General features: G+C 39.7%; 1 protein-coding gene across 4 annotated transcripts in view; it reads right to left on the reverse strand.

The window, feature by feature from the left end:
- Positions 1-16,014, reverse strand: part of EP300 (E1A binding protein p300) — a 532,137-nt gene that overhangs the window by 414,400 nt on the left and 101,723 nt on the right. For all 4 annotated transcript variants that reach the window (XM_033935072.1, XM_033935073.1, XM_033935071.1 and 1 more), the window contains exon 4: positions 14,532-14,793. In XM_033935072.1, the coding sequence (XP_033790963.1) occupies positions 14,532-14,793 (262 nt within the window). The remainder of the gene's footprint in view (positions 1-14,531; positions 14,794-16,014) is intronic.

Consider the following 16,014-nt stretch of genomic DNA (forward strand, 5'->3'; position numbering starts at 1 on the left):
AAGTTTGGGTTATAGGTTGGAAAAACTCACCTGTGAAACTGCAATAGACTTTCTTCTATCTCCTAAGGAACTGCTAAACCCTGTTTGTTTCAAACCTGAGACTGTTAAAAGAATGGTATGAGCCAGGTCAAGGAAAACTACTGTGCCTACTTTAAAACTGAAACCTGCTAACTAACCTCTTTTGAGTTTTGTTTATTGCTGTTTTGTTTTATATCTTTTTGTCCATGCCAGAGCCGCAAACTGGAGGTTGGAAGTTTATAAAGTATTTGTTTCTGCAAAGACTAGTCCAGGGCAGAAATCCCTGAGCCAAGGATTGCATGTCTTTTCAGTTTCCTGCTTATGAAATATATAAGACTTATTACCAAAGGGTTGAAACATATCTGTCCGGTGGCCTAAATAAAACCTTTTTTTTTTGTTTAAAGTCCTTCTGACTGCGTGTTTGTTTTGAAGAGACTGTATAACTTATCTGTACCTGCACTACTAGGCAGTTGCCTAGTGGGTTGAAAGTCCTGAAGGGAACCCTCAAGCTACAGAGGGCATGCTGAGGAGTATATAGCCAAACCAGTTAGGTGCCTAGGGGTGACAGCACTATCAGATCAATTATTACCCCTGTGACCGACAGGCTGTTAGAAAAACAGAACCATGCTCAATCAAATATAATCTACATTCAGCTGACCAACAGCTTCACTCTTTTTCCCATCTGCTCCACATTCTATATGGCATATCTAAAGCAGCTGCCTGCAGAGTACTGCAGTAGCCAATAATAAAAAACAAAAGTTAACAAAAAGTTAAGTGAGAGCAGTTCACCATACCCATGGGGAAAAACTGGTGAAACTGCTGCCAAAGGAAAAAGAGTGAAATACGCCTTTACCAAGCAACAGAGAACATATACAGATGTAACTGCAGCATGCCATGAAAGGGAGTCACCATGTAGCACAGGGGTGCCCAATAGGTCGATCACAATCGACCAGTAGCTCGCCAAGGCAAAGTGAGTCGATCATCCAGGACTCACTTTGCATTGGCGATCTATCGGGCCGATCAGTCTTCCTCTCCCCGACGTCAATTCTGCTGTCGGAGAGGAAGTTCGGGCCAGCCAATCGCTGCCTGGCTGGGCGGAACTTCCTTTCCGACGGCAGAATTGACGTCGGGGAGAGGAAGACTGATCGGCCCGAAGCAGAGAGAGCATGGGGCGTTGGCGGCGTAGGCTTTGGGGCCTGTTATCCATTGGTGGCGTTTGGGTCCTGTTCCCCGATGGCAGTGGCAGTGGCTTGGGGAAGGGCAGGGAGAAAGAAAGAAAGGGGGCAGGCAGGAAAACAGAAGGAAAGAAGAGAAACAGAAAAAAAGAAAGGGGCATGAAGAGAGAAAGAAAGAAAAGTCAGGGAGAGAGGAAGAAAAAGTTGGGGGAGGGAATGAGGTGTGGAGGAGAGGAAGCATACAGGCTGAAAGAAAGATTGGATGCACAGTCAGAAGAAGAAAGTGCAACCAGAGACTCATGAAATCACCAGACAAGGTAGAAAAAATTATTTTATTTTAAATTTAGTGATCAAAATGTGTCTGAATTTATATCTGCTGTCTATATTTTACAATATGGTCCCCTTTTACTAAACCGCAATAGTGTTTTTTAGCGCAGGGAGCCTATGAGCGTCGAGAGCAGCGCTGGGCATTCAGCGCAGCTCCCTGCGCTAAAAACTGCTATTGTGGTTTAGTAAAAAGGGAGGGGGTGGGTATTTGTCTATTTTTGTATGGTTGTTACTGAGGTGACAGCGCATAGAGTCATCTGCTTTGACCTCTTTGAAAAAACCCCGGAATAGGAATGATAATTAGCAATTCTATGCATACAGTGTGCGTTGTGTTTTTTTAAAATTTTATTGTTGGTAGATCATTTTAACTTGGTCATTTTTAAAGTAGCTCGCGAGTCAAAAAAATGTGGGCACCCCTGAAGTAGCAGAACACACCAGAGCCAAAAAGCACCTCTTGGAAAACTGGGTGGTGGGAAAAATAAAAACAGAGAGCCAGCAAAGGAATTAAGCAGGAGAAAAATAGGGCAACCAATATTTCCATACAATACAATGAAGTAGCACCTGACTGTTAAAAAGGCGAACAATAAGTCAAATCGTATAGGGAAAAAAAATCCCAAAACCTTCAGAACTGCCACAAATGGTTTAACATGTAGTTTCCTCAAAAGCTGCAGCAACAGTTAGGAGCCAGTCATAAAAATAAATCAGCCCAATTTCTTAAAAAAAAAATAAAAAAACGCTGACAAAATAAAAAGGGCACTTACCTGAACTCCAAAAAAAGCAGCAGTAGGAGACAAAGAATAAAATGGAAACTATACACTTACTGGTTGAAGGAAGTTCATGCTATGAAGTTGGACAAATTATTCTTTCTTTTCTTGGTTTTTTTCCTCACCTCACTTTACTCCTTGTGGGGAGACACAAGAGAAGGTGAATAGCTGGGGGAGAGACACCCAGCATCACCAGATGTCACACCAGCTAGGATGAGGGACCCGGCACCCCCATCGCTCAGTCAAACATCCAAGGACAAATGAGCAAATATAGCCAGCATTAACCCTCTGCTTCACAGACACCAAAACTAGTGCAGGAGCTACCAGATAAGGACCAAGAAGAAGCTGCATGATCTGTCCACCATCCAATAAGAGCTAGAGAAAAATAATGATCATCCCAGGCTGCATAATATCCTTCAAGGGTGACTTACTTGGGACACATTTTTCTCTGTCTACTTCCACTTATGGATGGACATAACCCATTTGTTCTGGATTGGTTTGGTATACACACAAAGGAAATTAGACAGTCAAAGTAAGGGAAAATAACACCCTTTTCTTTGGAGATTGGCTACAACTGGCAGGCACTTCTTGAATATCCTGCGAGTCAAATACAAGCCAAAGGGAAGTACCTGACATTGGCAATGTTCATTGAGGCGTGTGAAGAGTAAAACTGTCAATATTGGGAACATATAGGTAAAGAGAGATTAGGCTCTTACTTTACCAATATCTTTTCCAGTAGTTAGGTGTGTAATCTCCCCGCGAGCCTATGCAAAAAATTAATAAAAATCAGACACACTTTTACAGTGAGTCAACATAAAACTTTTGCTTATGAACAAACCGATTCAGATTCATTATATTCAAAATGTTCAAGATTTAACATGCCAAGTCTAAATGAAATTGAGTCTATTCTCAAATCCATAAATATTAAGGGCTCTAAAGCTGATATAATTCCTCCGTTCATTCTCAAACGTTACTTTAATATTTTCGGTCCTTTCATCCATAAGCTAATTTATGAAAGCCTAAGTCAAAATACCATATCAACAGCCTGGAAGAAATCAATCATCCGTCCTATTATTAAAGATAAGAAAATGAGCTCTGGAGATCTATCTAACTTCAGACCAATAGCAAACATTCCTTTCCTGGCAAAAGTGACAGAAAAAGTCATCTTTAATCAAATTTCAGAGTTTGTGGAAAAAACTAATGTTCTACATCCGAACCAAACCGGTTTTAGACATCACCATAGTACTGAACATTCTTTGATTGGTATGACTACTTCTATCCAATATTTTCTAGATCACTATCAGTCAATTCTATTAATCTCCATTGATCTCTCAGCAGCCTTCGATACGATCGATCACCAACTTCTTCTGGATAGACTCCAATCCATTGGTATTACAGACCAAGTACTTTCTTGGTTTGTATCATATCTTACAAATCGTACTTCTACTGTTTCTTTTAAAGATTCAATATCCAAATCTTCACAGTCTACATATGGTGTCCCTCAAGGGTCTATTCTTTCCCCTTTATTATTTAATATTTTCCTTGCCCCTCTACTTACTTTATGCCAATCTGTGGGTTTCCAAGTCTTTGCCTACGCTGACGATATCCAGCTTCTACATCCATTAGACGCTAACAAAACTTCATAGCGATCAATGAGAAACTCGATCAAATCTACCATTGGCTAGACTTAAACAGATTAGCAATTAATATTAAAAAAACTAATGCGATGCTTTTCCCCTGGAAAGACAGTTCTTCCCTTGTTGCTCCCATTTCTATAGAAAATGTCCCCCTACAAATAGTTAGTAATACTAAAATTTTAAGGGTGATCTTTGATCAAATTGAATTTTCATGATCACATTAGTAACATTATTAAAACAACCTTTTATAGACTAAGACAAATTCGATCAATTTCAAAATTTTTATGTTCTAAATCACTTAATATTCTTATTCACTCTTTGGTGATCTCCAGAATTGATTATTGTAATGCTCTTTTTAAAGGAATCTCTTTAAATGAAATAAAACGCTTACAGATAATTCAAAATGCTTCCATTAAACTTATAACTAAAACTAGGAAATTTGATCATGTAACACCCCTCTTAAAAGATGCGCACTGGCTTCCAGTCTCCCATCGGATAACATATAAACTATGCATACTCACTTTCAAAACCCTTCTTAATAAAACCCCAGCATTTATTTATAAACTATTAATTCCATATTCTCCAAACAGAACTCTGAGATCCAACGAACAGAATTTACTAACTATTCCATCCCTTAAGGTTATCAATGCAAGATGACAATTCATTTTCTCTGTTACTGCACCTCAATTGTGGAACGCACTTCCAATCTATTTAAGGGAAGAGCAGAATCTTGAGAAATTCAAAAGTAATTTAAAAACATTTCTCTTTAAAGATGCTTTTGGTAATTAACGAAACTCTCCGCAGCTCAGATTATTTTATTGTACTATATTATATTGTCTTTCTGTTGCTCATTTTGTATTTTTCCCTTTTTTGTTCTACTTTTCTATATTGATTTTGTATTTCATCTCCCCCCCTTCCTTGTGTTTATAAATTTGTAATGTAAAAATTTTTAATTTCGAATGTCATTATGTATTGTTCTGTAATGTATTGTTTCCCATAAATTGTAATTTTAATTTGTTCATTGCTTTGAAATATGATTAAGCGATTAATCAAAACAATTATTAAACTTGAAAACTTGAAAGAATCCACTCAGGATTTTCTCTGTATCCTTTTTTTTTTTTTAATTATCTTTTTATTAGACCAACATTGCACAGAGAATAGGAATGGTTCAAGCAGTAACATAATATAAGCCTTTATTTATATACTGCAAAATGCCTTTCAGTTCAATGCAGTTACAGAAATGTAAGTACAACAGGGAGAAGCAAAAAAGTTTAACAATAAAATAGTAGAGCAATTTATATAAAGAAGTAGGCACACTGAATTTCTCTAACTGTCCAAAACTGGGATCACAATTTGAGCTAAAGTGCCTAAAATGTAATGTTTAGAACTGTATGAGAAAGAAAAAGAGATAAAGTTCCAAAAGGTTAAAAAAGTAAAATTTCTAAGCGGGAGAGGTATAATAAATTAACAGGTAACTACAGAAAGAACTAACAATACGATATGGCAGTGATCCCCCCCCCCCCCACAAGTCCATTCTCAGACAGTAAACACCAATATAATAAAATAAAATAGGATAATCCAGCCATTTATTACTCAGAACTGGGAAAATCCATGCAATGTCATAACTTTTATTTTTGAGCCCCAGTTCCCTAACCCTCACACACCACACACAATGGCAAACAGTCAATATACCCCATTCACTCCACACTCAAAACCCCCCTAAAACTTAAGTCCCCACCCACCTCCATCCTCTCCCGCTTGTATGGTAGATGACAGGAATTCAGGCACCCAAGATAGTAGTGCTTTCCATAAATGTACATACTGCCTCCACTTAACCGTACATTTCTGCTGATAAGTCAGAATTTCAAATTTTTATCAGTAGATTGCATTTTCATATACCAGTGACTCCAAGAAACTATATCTTCTGTCACCCAGAAGTGTAAAATTGTCTTGTGAACCAGCAGCACAGCTATGTATAAAAAAAATCCTATAAGACTCGGATAGTCCAGCCCATTGTAACACTGCTTGGTCCCCCAGAAACAACATCCCATAATACCACAATATTTGTGTCTGCACCAGCCATGCCAAATACGGAAGAACCTGTTGCCAGATATCAATTATAGCACTTAATGAATTACTGCATTTATATCAAAGGGACGGAGGTGGACCAAAGATTGAAACCGTAAACACTGAATTTGTCAGATAGCCATTGGCTGTTATGAGACATAGCAATATGATCTGAGGTTTCGCCTTCTTCCATAAGTGATCTATCAGTGCAATTGAATTGAATTGATAAATTTAAACCTAGTTTTATTCCACTTTTGTTGAGTATTTGATATTTTGGTTGTGGAATTATTGCTTTTTTGTTTTGCTAGATAAGTAAGGCCAGGAATTCCAGGAAGGAGTGAATCAAAGTACCATGAGTTGCCTTATATTTAACACACTGTCCCGCCTCCCATAACCCAGCAAGTGTTCCCCTCTGGAGTGATGTAAGACCTGTGCAAGATACAAAATTGCATCTCTTGTAATTCTAAATTCTTAACCAAAGTGTTAAGGTTGACAAAAAGCTCCAGAAACTGAGGACCGTCATACTCAGTTATCTCCATCAATATTCCACTGTTGGAGCAACTTGTTCTTGGGCTGAATATATCATGGATTTCAGAATCTGATACCAGGTAGACAATTTATTCAGGTCTGAAGGTAGTTGAGAAGATTGGACATCCAAAGCTGCCCCCATCCCACTTTTCCTGCAAGGACTTGCAATAATGGTTTACCTGGAGACAAGTCCAGAAATGTGTGTTTGGGAGGTCCCATGTCTTCCGGACCTGAGCGAAGGACAGAAAATCTCCTCCCCTGACCTCCAACAGTTGAATAAGCAAGCTGCATCCCAGCTGCCTCCAAGTCTGGAACCCCTCCCCCCCAAAAAAAAAACCCAGGAGGAAGTCCTCGTTACCTACCAACTGCAAAAATGGAAAGGCTTAAGGGATATTATTTTGCTTTCTTCTCCACCACCTCCAGGCCAACCACAATTAAGCCAGAAACCGAGACTGGATTATTCCCTCTGTGCATCTGTGTGGAATCCTGTCATCACTGAAAACGGTTCACACCAGCTCATGATCCAATCGTGGGGAATATAGCGACTATGACCCGTAATACCTTAATATACAATATGCATTAATGCAGCCAAGTTATACAGGCAGAAATCTGGAAGTCCTATTTCCCTCAAGGGACCTATCCAATGTAAGTTTCTGATAACTGATTCTGAAGCCTTTATTTCTCCAAATAAAAGAGCTGGCAATAGAGCGGAACATCTTCTCATCCTTGTTAGTAAGCCATATGAGTGGTTTGTAAAGGGCAAAGTAGCTTGGGGAACATAATTATTTAAATTAATCTAATCTTGGATTTATGAGTCACGCTGTGCCTACAGAGGTTCAAGGCAACTGTTGGAGAATCAGATATGCATTTTACAAAAAAGGTATGGATTATATTAACTAATGCCACCCTGCCCCACAGAGATAGAGGTAAATCCTTCCATTTGGCACACAGTTACCGTATCAACTCCAAATGATTAAGAACATTCCATTTATACAGTTCTTTGGGGTTCATGCTAAGATAAACCCCCAAACAATGAATAGGTTTCTTCACTGAAGGTAAGGCCAGCGAACAATGCCACACCTCAAATCACCCTGAACCAAAGGCAAAAGCTCCAATTTATCACAACTCGCAAACTGAATATCTTGCCAAACTGCTGAACACACTCTAATGCAGTCTCGCAAACTTTGTCGAGCCGTGGCACACTGAACGTAGTGGCCATGAATCAAGGTATCTGGAAGTGCGCAGACGTCATGTGCATGCATGACATAATATAACATTTGTATACTGCATTACCCTTCAGATCTATGCAGTTTAACAAAAGTCAAATATTGCTACAACACAGAATGAAATACATTTTCAATCTTTCAAAAATTTCCTAAATAAGTAAGTCTTTAAAAGTTTCCTAAAATTTTGATATGATGTAGATGTAAAGAATAATTGAAGAAAACCAATATCCAAGTAGCTGTTTGAACTGACAGTAGTCAATTATGATATCTTTTATAGCGGCAACCTTTGGGTGATAGAAAATCAAAAAGGGAAGCTATCCGAGTAGAACATCTATGATGGGGAAAAATAAATCAATCTGAAGCCATACCAGGTATTACTTTGTAACACAGGCAATCGAATTTGAACTATACTCTAGCTTCCATGGAGAGCCAATGCAGCTCCCTGTAATAAGGCATTTTGTGGTCCGATTTTTTTTAATTTAAAAATCAGAGGAATTGCTGTATTAATCAAAGTAAAGCCAGTTTTTTTGGGTTGACTGCCAGATGCAATATTGCAATAGTCCAGAGTACTCAGGACAAAAGACTGAACCAATAGTCTAAACGATTTGTCATCAAAATATGATCTAATCAGTCTAAGTTGCCAAAGCATAAAACAACATTTCTTTTTATCAATGAATCAACTTGAGTAATCATAGTATATAAATTCTTGTCCAAATAGACACCTAATATTTTCATGGGATAAGTGATCTCATTTAAGATCACACTATTTTCTTCACAATTACCATCCAGTTATCAATTATTAGAATCACTGAAGATATGAACTGAGTGACTAGAGATATTTGAGAGGTTAAAAGAATTATGATGGTTATATCATCAGCATAACTATATAGTTGAATTCCTAGATTTGCTAATCTTGTCCCCAAAGATGCTAGATATAGATATATATAGATATAGATATATAGATATAGATATATATATATACATATATACATACACATCTTGAACAATAATAGCGAAAGAGGGGATCCCTGTGGAACACCACAGGTGTTGTCCCATGTACCTGCATAAGTGTTTTCAAAATAAACTTGGTAGGTTCGGGATTTTAAGAAGTCTTGAAACCATTTCATTACCTTGCCAGAAATACCCATTGTAGTCAAGACAATCCAACAATATAGAATGACTGACCAAATCGAAAACGCAATTTAGATGAAACCGCATTACAAGACCACTAGAGCCTTTTGCAAACAAATAAGAGTAAATTATTTAACATAGATGATAAAACTGTCTCAGTACTATGCAGAGGGCAAAATTAATATGTTTGTTCATGTGCGAAGGCCCTCCAGACAGGCCCTGAGCTGCCAATGGGGGGTGCCTGAAGGCAAGATGTGCGGAGAGAAGGAGAGGCATGGGGTGCCGGCTGATTGCCAACAGGATGAAAGAGGCACATCCTGAAGGCAGTCAGCCGGCACCTCTCCTCCTCACCAGCGTCTTGCGGAACACCTGAAATCTCAGGAGGCACACTAATGTCGTGGCACACAGTTTGCAATACACTGCTCTATGCAGTAGGAAGATGTTGAGGTGCCCACTCTAAGGTTATAATAAATAACGGCTTCTAATGCTGATAATAAGTATGTATTTCATCTAAGAGAGTAAAAAGGATCTCAGAAATCTGTTCAGGAATTTGCATCAAAGGAATAACTCAGAGACTTAAAGGTTCCAGATTTCAATCATCGAACAGTGTTGCCTACTCTAAATATAATAAAATGTCATCTGTGAATAAATTATCATATTTTTCAGACCATAAGATGCACTCACCTGTAGAGGAGGAAAAAACAAGAAAAATAAAATTTGATTCAGAATTTTTTTCTTCTTAGTTTTTCCTCCTCTACAAATAGGTGCATCTGGTAGTCTGGTGCTGGGAAGGTCACAACCCAAAACAGTCTGCAGCCCAAAGCCGCCCGCGACCCGTAGAAGCCTGCAGCCCAAAGCACCCCCCCCCCCCCAGTACCTTTTTTTAAGTAATGGTGGTCCAGCTCGATCTCCTGCTGGACAGGCTGCCTTTCTCTGCAGAGCAACGCACAATGCAGAAACACAACATTTGCGCTTCCTGCCTGGTCCCACGCCGCTATGCGATTGGCTGCAGTCAGTAATCAGGCAGGAAGCGCAAAGCTCACGCTCCTGCATTGTGCATCGCACTGCAAAGAGGCAGCCGTCTAGCAGGAGACCGCGCTGACCACCACCATTAAAAAAAGGTACAGGGGCACACACACTTTTTGGGGGGTGGAAAAAGTGCGTCTTATGGTCCAAAAAATACAGTAATCCTACTCTCCTGATTACCCAGCCTAATCTCATTAATTCAGGGCACTGCCTGATTTTTATGGCTTGAGGTTCGAGGTTCAATAGCTAACACAAATAATAGCAGCGACAAGGGGTAATCTTGTCTTGTCTCTCTCTGCAGTGGAAAACTATCAGGAAGTTTATTATTAATCAGTAATCGAGCCCTGGGTTCATAATTTAAACATATGACCCACGTCACAAAGGATCCGGCTATACCATATTGCTCAAGAATAAATATTGCCACAAAACACTGTCAAATGCTTTTCCTATGTCAAGGCCCACAATTGCTGACGTGCCTCCCCTCTTATCATGGAGCTTGTGTATTGCCAACATAGCCCTAAGCAGGTTCATAGAAGTGTAATGCCCTGGAACAAATTCCGCTTGATCTCCATGAACCAGCCCAGGCAAAAAGGCTTTGAACCTCTTCACTAATATGACCACTAGCAATTTAGCATATTGATTGAATAAAGAAATGGGCTGGTACGAGCCTGAGTGGGATCCTTGCCCAGTTTGGGTAGCAAGACTACATGTGCTAGATTATGTATGCCAAAGCCCATATCCTCCCCTAGTTGGGTATAAGTGTCACAGAGGAGATCAGCTACCAAATCTGCCATGATCTTATAGAATTTGGATCCAAACCCATCTGGGGCCAGGGGCTTTAGAAAGTTTCATATTTTTAATTCTTCACTGAACCTCTTCTCGTGTAACAGGAATGTTTAAATGTTGCTTCTGATTCTCCAGCAATTGGGCACAGTGACACTGTGAAAAAATACATCCCTTCATCCCTTTCTATCTTATTGAATGATCCTTGTTCGCTTCAGCTCCCTATAAAATTTCACAAATTGGGCTACAATATGAGAGCTCTATGCTACCTACATTTAGTCCCAAAGCAAGCACAAGTTCTTCTGAAATTAGGTGAAGTAGGGATATGAGAAAACTTCCCCAACTAAAATGTCTTGTTCTGCTCAAAGTAACATAAGAATTATGAATATTCAAATAGAGCAACAAACATGCCAGCAGAAGCATTAAAGGAGCTCAAATAGTAACCTATGGTATACTAGTAATAGAATACTCTTCATGGCCCAAAGGGCTAACTGGCCTTCAAGAACAGAATTGGAGGCAGGCGCAGGAGTCCAGAATGACACACATATCTACTGGAAAAGATATTAGAAAGGTAAGAACCTAATCTCTTTTTCCAGTGCCATAGGTGTGTCATTCTGGACTCCTGCCTTCAAATCTTGTTCTTGGAGGCCAATTAGCCCTTTTTCACAGAGTGGGCCAATTCCAGATTTGAGTTGCTTCTTGGCAAAGGAGGCAAGAACCCGTGCCTTCCTGCTTGTTGACATAGAACACAGAGACTTGTCTGTGCGTACCAGAACTACTTGACTGAGGAGACGATCCTGAAACGTATTCAGCACTGTGGATTGCTCGCAGTTAAGTAGACTGATATGAAAGGATTGTTCTTGAAAAGTCCAAGTCCCTTGAGTGCGAAGGCTGCCTAGGTAAGCTCCCCATCCAGACATGGACGCATCTGTTAAGATCTTCTGATGTGGAGGCACATGAAAAAGAAGGCCCCTGGAGAGGTTGGATGGGATAATGCAGAGATTGAAGAAGCAGCAAGGTGACTGATTTGGTGGGAAAGCAGTTCTGTGGCCCGAGACCATTGGGGATCCCTGAGATGAAGACGGGCAAATGGAATAACATGCACTGTAGAGCCATGTGCCCCATGAGACACAAGTGATGTGCTGAAATATGTTTGTTGAGCAGATACTTGGTTGCAGAGGCAAATTAGATTGTCAAGCCTCTGCTGAGGAAGATAGGCATGAGCTTGAGTTATATCCAGCAACGCTCCTATGAATTCTAGTGTCTGAGATGGTTAGAGATGGGATTTATGGTAGCTGATCACAAATCCCAGAAATTCTAAGAGACATGGTTGAGTCCATTGCTATCTAAGCCGCTTGAGATAAGGATGCTCTTATCAACCAGTCTTCCAGATAAGGGAATGCATGAAAGCCATAAGAGTGGCTACTATAACTAAACACTTTGTGAATACTCTTGGTACTGATGCAAGGCCAAAGGGTAGCACCCTGTGCTGGAGATGTGTTGTTCCTATTTGAAAGTGAAGGTATTTTCTGTGGGCTCAAAGAATGGTGATTGTGTGTGTATGATTCTTTGAGATCCAGAAAGCAAAGCCTGTTCTTCTCTAAGAGGGGATAAAGCGTGCCTAAGGAAAGCATGCAAAACTTCTCCTTGACTATGTACTTGTTGATAACTCGGATGTCGAGGATCGGGTGCAAAAATACTTAGAACCCCCAGCCCCTCTGCTGAGGAAATACTGATTCGATTGCATTCAGCTGTAGAAGGCCCAAGAGTTATTGCTGAAGAAGGGAGATCTGCTGAGAGTTGAAAGAATACTTTCTTGGAGGTCTGTGTGGAGGCATTTTGCAAAGATGAAGAGCATAACCTTCTTTTATGACCTGCAAGACCCACTTGATGGTGGTAATTAAGGTTCAACGATGGTGATAATGAGTTAGACCTCCAATGGGATAAGAAGGAAGGTGGGATGGTAGAATGGTGGCTAGTCTGTGGATTAGGAAGTCAAAAAGATTGAATGGATTTTTTTTTTACTGAGGCTGAGTTTATTGTTGTCTGGGGTGCTTCCGAGGATGTCTATAAGACATGTGCTGAGTATAGCATCTCTTAAAAGATGTTGACCGATATCTAGGACTGTAGAATTGCCTAGTAGTCTGGGGCTTAGAAGACTTAAGTTGACAAAGCTGTCATACTTTGCTCATGTTAAGCAATTTTTTCAGTGGCTTGTTCAATCATGTCACTAAACAACTCATCTCCCAGGAATATTGGTGAGGCAAGCTTGTACATTAGGGTCCAAGTCAGAGACTCGCAACCAAGTCTGTCATTGCATGGCAATAGACAGAGCTGAAGCTCCGGAAGTGACATCAAATGCATCAAACACGAATATGTCCATGAACTTTCTGGTTTCGAGGAGATTATGAGTGATGTTTTGATACTGGTCAAGAATCTCAGCAGGCCAACTGCTGAACTAACTAACTGTTTGAGGTAGAAAGCTATATCATATAAAAGTTATAACTTAGGATACGACTCGTAAGCATGGTGTTTTGATAGCATTGTCTACCAAATTTGTCCATGGTTTAGCCCTCTCTTCCAGGAGGAGTGCTGGCATATGTTTTAGTACTGGATGATACCTTTTAGGGCAGACTCAACTAAAAGAGAGTGATTTTGTAGTTGAGGTTTATCAAACACTGGACATGCCTGAACCTTATAAAGATAGTCACATTTTCTAGAAGCTACAGGCACATGTAGACATACCTCCAAATTTTTAAATAAGGTGTCTTTCATAAGATAATGAAATGGAAACTTTAAGCAGTCCTTAGGAATTTGTTCAAAATTCAAGGCATCATACAACTCGACTTTTAATTCAGATTCCATTTTCACAGGTAGAGCATGCCCCAATTGGCATATGAATCTGGTAAATGACAAACTCTCCAATGGAGACTTCCACCTAGGAGGTGGAGGAGAAGAATCAGGGATAATATTATGGAATTCTAGTGCAAAGAGTTCTGGTTCCGAGTATGTAGGATCCGAGAGATCTGAATCATAGACAGTTTTTCTGAGACAAGGCACAATTAGAGCAGTGGTCTCTTGATTTGGATCAGTGTTGATGTGAAGAACTATGACTGTAGTACCTGAAGAGCTCCGATTGCTGTCTCGGTGCTGATCCGATGTGGAGCGTGATGAAGAACTGTGATGGGTTCCATGGATGACATCACCCATCTGTGAGAATATGCTGCTTGCATGTCCTGGGATAAATATTTAATTATAGACAGATATATATATATACACACACACAAAGTATAGGATATTAAAAAGTACAAAATTCAAGTCGATGAAGAAATGATTTTTGACTGTTTGCTCTTCTATGGTCCCAAAAATATTTTTATTAGATTTTGGAGAATCTTTATAATATTCTATTGTGATGTAGATCTCTATTGTTATTATATATTCCTATGATGCCACTAAATAATGGTATGTGCTGGACTAGTACAGTAAGATTACTCGGCTTCCAGGACAGGGATCTTGGAACCACTCTCCCTTAGTAAAGCATGGCCCCGAAATGCAGTCTACCTGCTACCAGTGCAGCATAAACCTACATATCTGGACTGGTCTAGCAAGCTAAGATAATTTACATTTTATACAGGACTTGGATCCCTTATAATTCGATACTGATGCAGTGGCAGAATCAGTTTATCTTACTTTTGTATTCTTTTTAAAATTTCAGGAACTAAATGGGTTAAATATATACATTCTTCTTTTCCTTTCTCCAGATGTGGGAAATTGTATGTAATTCAAAATATTTTTAATAAAAAAAAGAAGAAAAAGATTTGCTTCTGTGTACAAAGGACAATGACTCACCTTGGCAAGATTTGCCAGCCTGGCAGTGTGTCATGTGATTGAGGACATTCTTCATTGTGCGGCAATGAGGAAGGTTGCACTGCCGCACTTCACCATTGGCTTGCTCCCGCCGCTGGCACTTGTGAGCATGTAAGAGAAGAACAAGCTGCTGCTGGATTAATTTGCGCTTTTCAGGGTCCGCAGTGGGGGCTGCAGAACCCATGCCCTGAGGAGCCGTGGGCACCATTCCAGTTTGCTGAACTTGAGGGGGCTGCTGCTGAGCCTAAAACAGATGAACAAAATGGATGAAGCTTCAGTTATGTTAACAGAAGTAGTCAAACCTAGCTGGTTTCAACAACAATCCTTGAGTGAATTAACAATAACAAGATCGATGGACAAATTACAACATAGCAGATAAAGGTAAAAATAAAGTCTTATCAGACCAGCTGCCCAGGACAACCCCCCCCCCCTCCCCCGGGTCTTCTACTGCTATGGATATAGCCCAGATGTTACATAAGAATAAAAGAATTGCCATATTCAGACAGACCAAAGGTACATCAAGCCCAGTATCCTGCTCCCAACAGTGGCCAACCTAGGTTACAAGTACCCAGCAAAATCCCAAAGAGAAAAATAGATTTTATGCTGTTTATCCTAAGAATAAGCAGTTCCTCAAGATTTCCTCAAGCCATCTTAATAATGGTTTAAGGACTTCTCTTTTATGAAATTATCCAAACCTTTTTTAAACCCCATTAAGCTAACTGCTTTCACCACATTTGCTGGTAATGAATTCTAATATGTTGAGTGGGGAAATATTTTCTCTGATTTGGTTTAAATTGCTCTCTAACTACACCAATTTTTGACATCCTTGAATCTCTATGATCCTAGATTCATGAGCATACAAATTCCCAGGACTTCCCTTACTATGTCTTTACCATCAAACTATGTAACAAAAAGCTAGCAAGGCTAGTGCCCATCCAAAGCACAAGTCTCTGTGGCTTTGTTAGTTGGTATCTGACGATAACTAACATGCCAATATTAATCCTTTAGCTTCTGGTGAGTTATAGCTTGTTGGTCGCCACTCAACTACAATGCAGCTTGCTAGCTCATTCTTCCATTACTGGCTCCTTGATTTTACTTCATCACCCCTTCCTTGCCTCAGGTCTTGAGGGAGTGAAAAGTGGGTTGTTTCCAAACCTGCAACCTCATTACCTTGTTTCTATAAGCTGTCCTCTATATTACTTTCTAAACATGCTTAAATTGGAATTAACTAGGCTGCTAATGCCACTAGCAATTTTTCAGGTGTCTACAACCTCTGAGATAAATACTATATCAAATTTTTCCTGAACCATAATACTTGCAACTTCAGATGACCTATTTTCCCTGAAATTCTGCGGAAAAATGCACTTTCCCACACTTGAATGAAACCTGTCAAATTTACATGCTTCTGGTCTGACATTTTGAATGGCTCATATCTCTGTTGAAGTTCTTATACTAGAATGGTGGA

The sequence above is a fragment of the Geotrypetes seraphini genome, chromosome 2, assembly GCF_902459505.1.
Source record: "Geotrypetes seraphini chromosome 2, aGeoSer1.1, whole genome shotgun sequence".
NCBI classification, from domain to species: domain Eukaryota; kingdom Metazoa; phylum Chordata; class Amphibia; order Gymnophiona; family Dermophiidae; genus Geotrypetes; species Geotrypetes seraphini.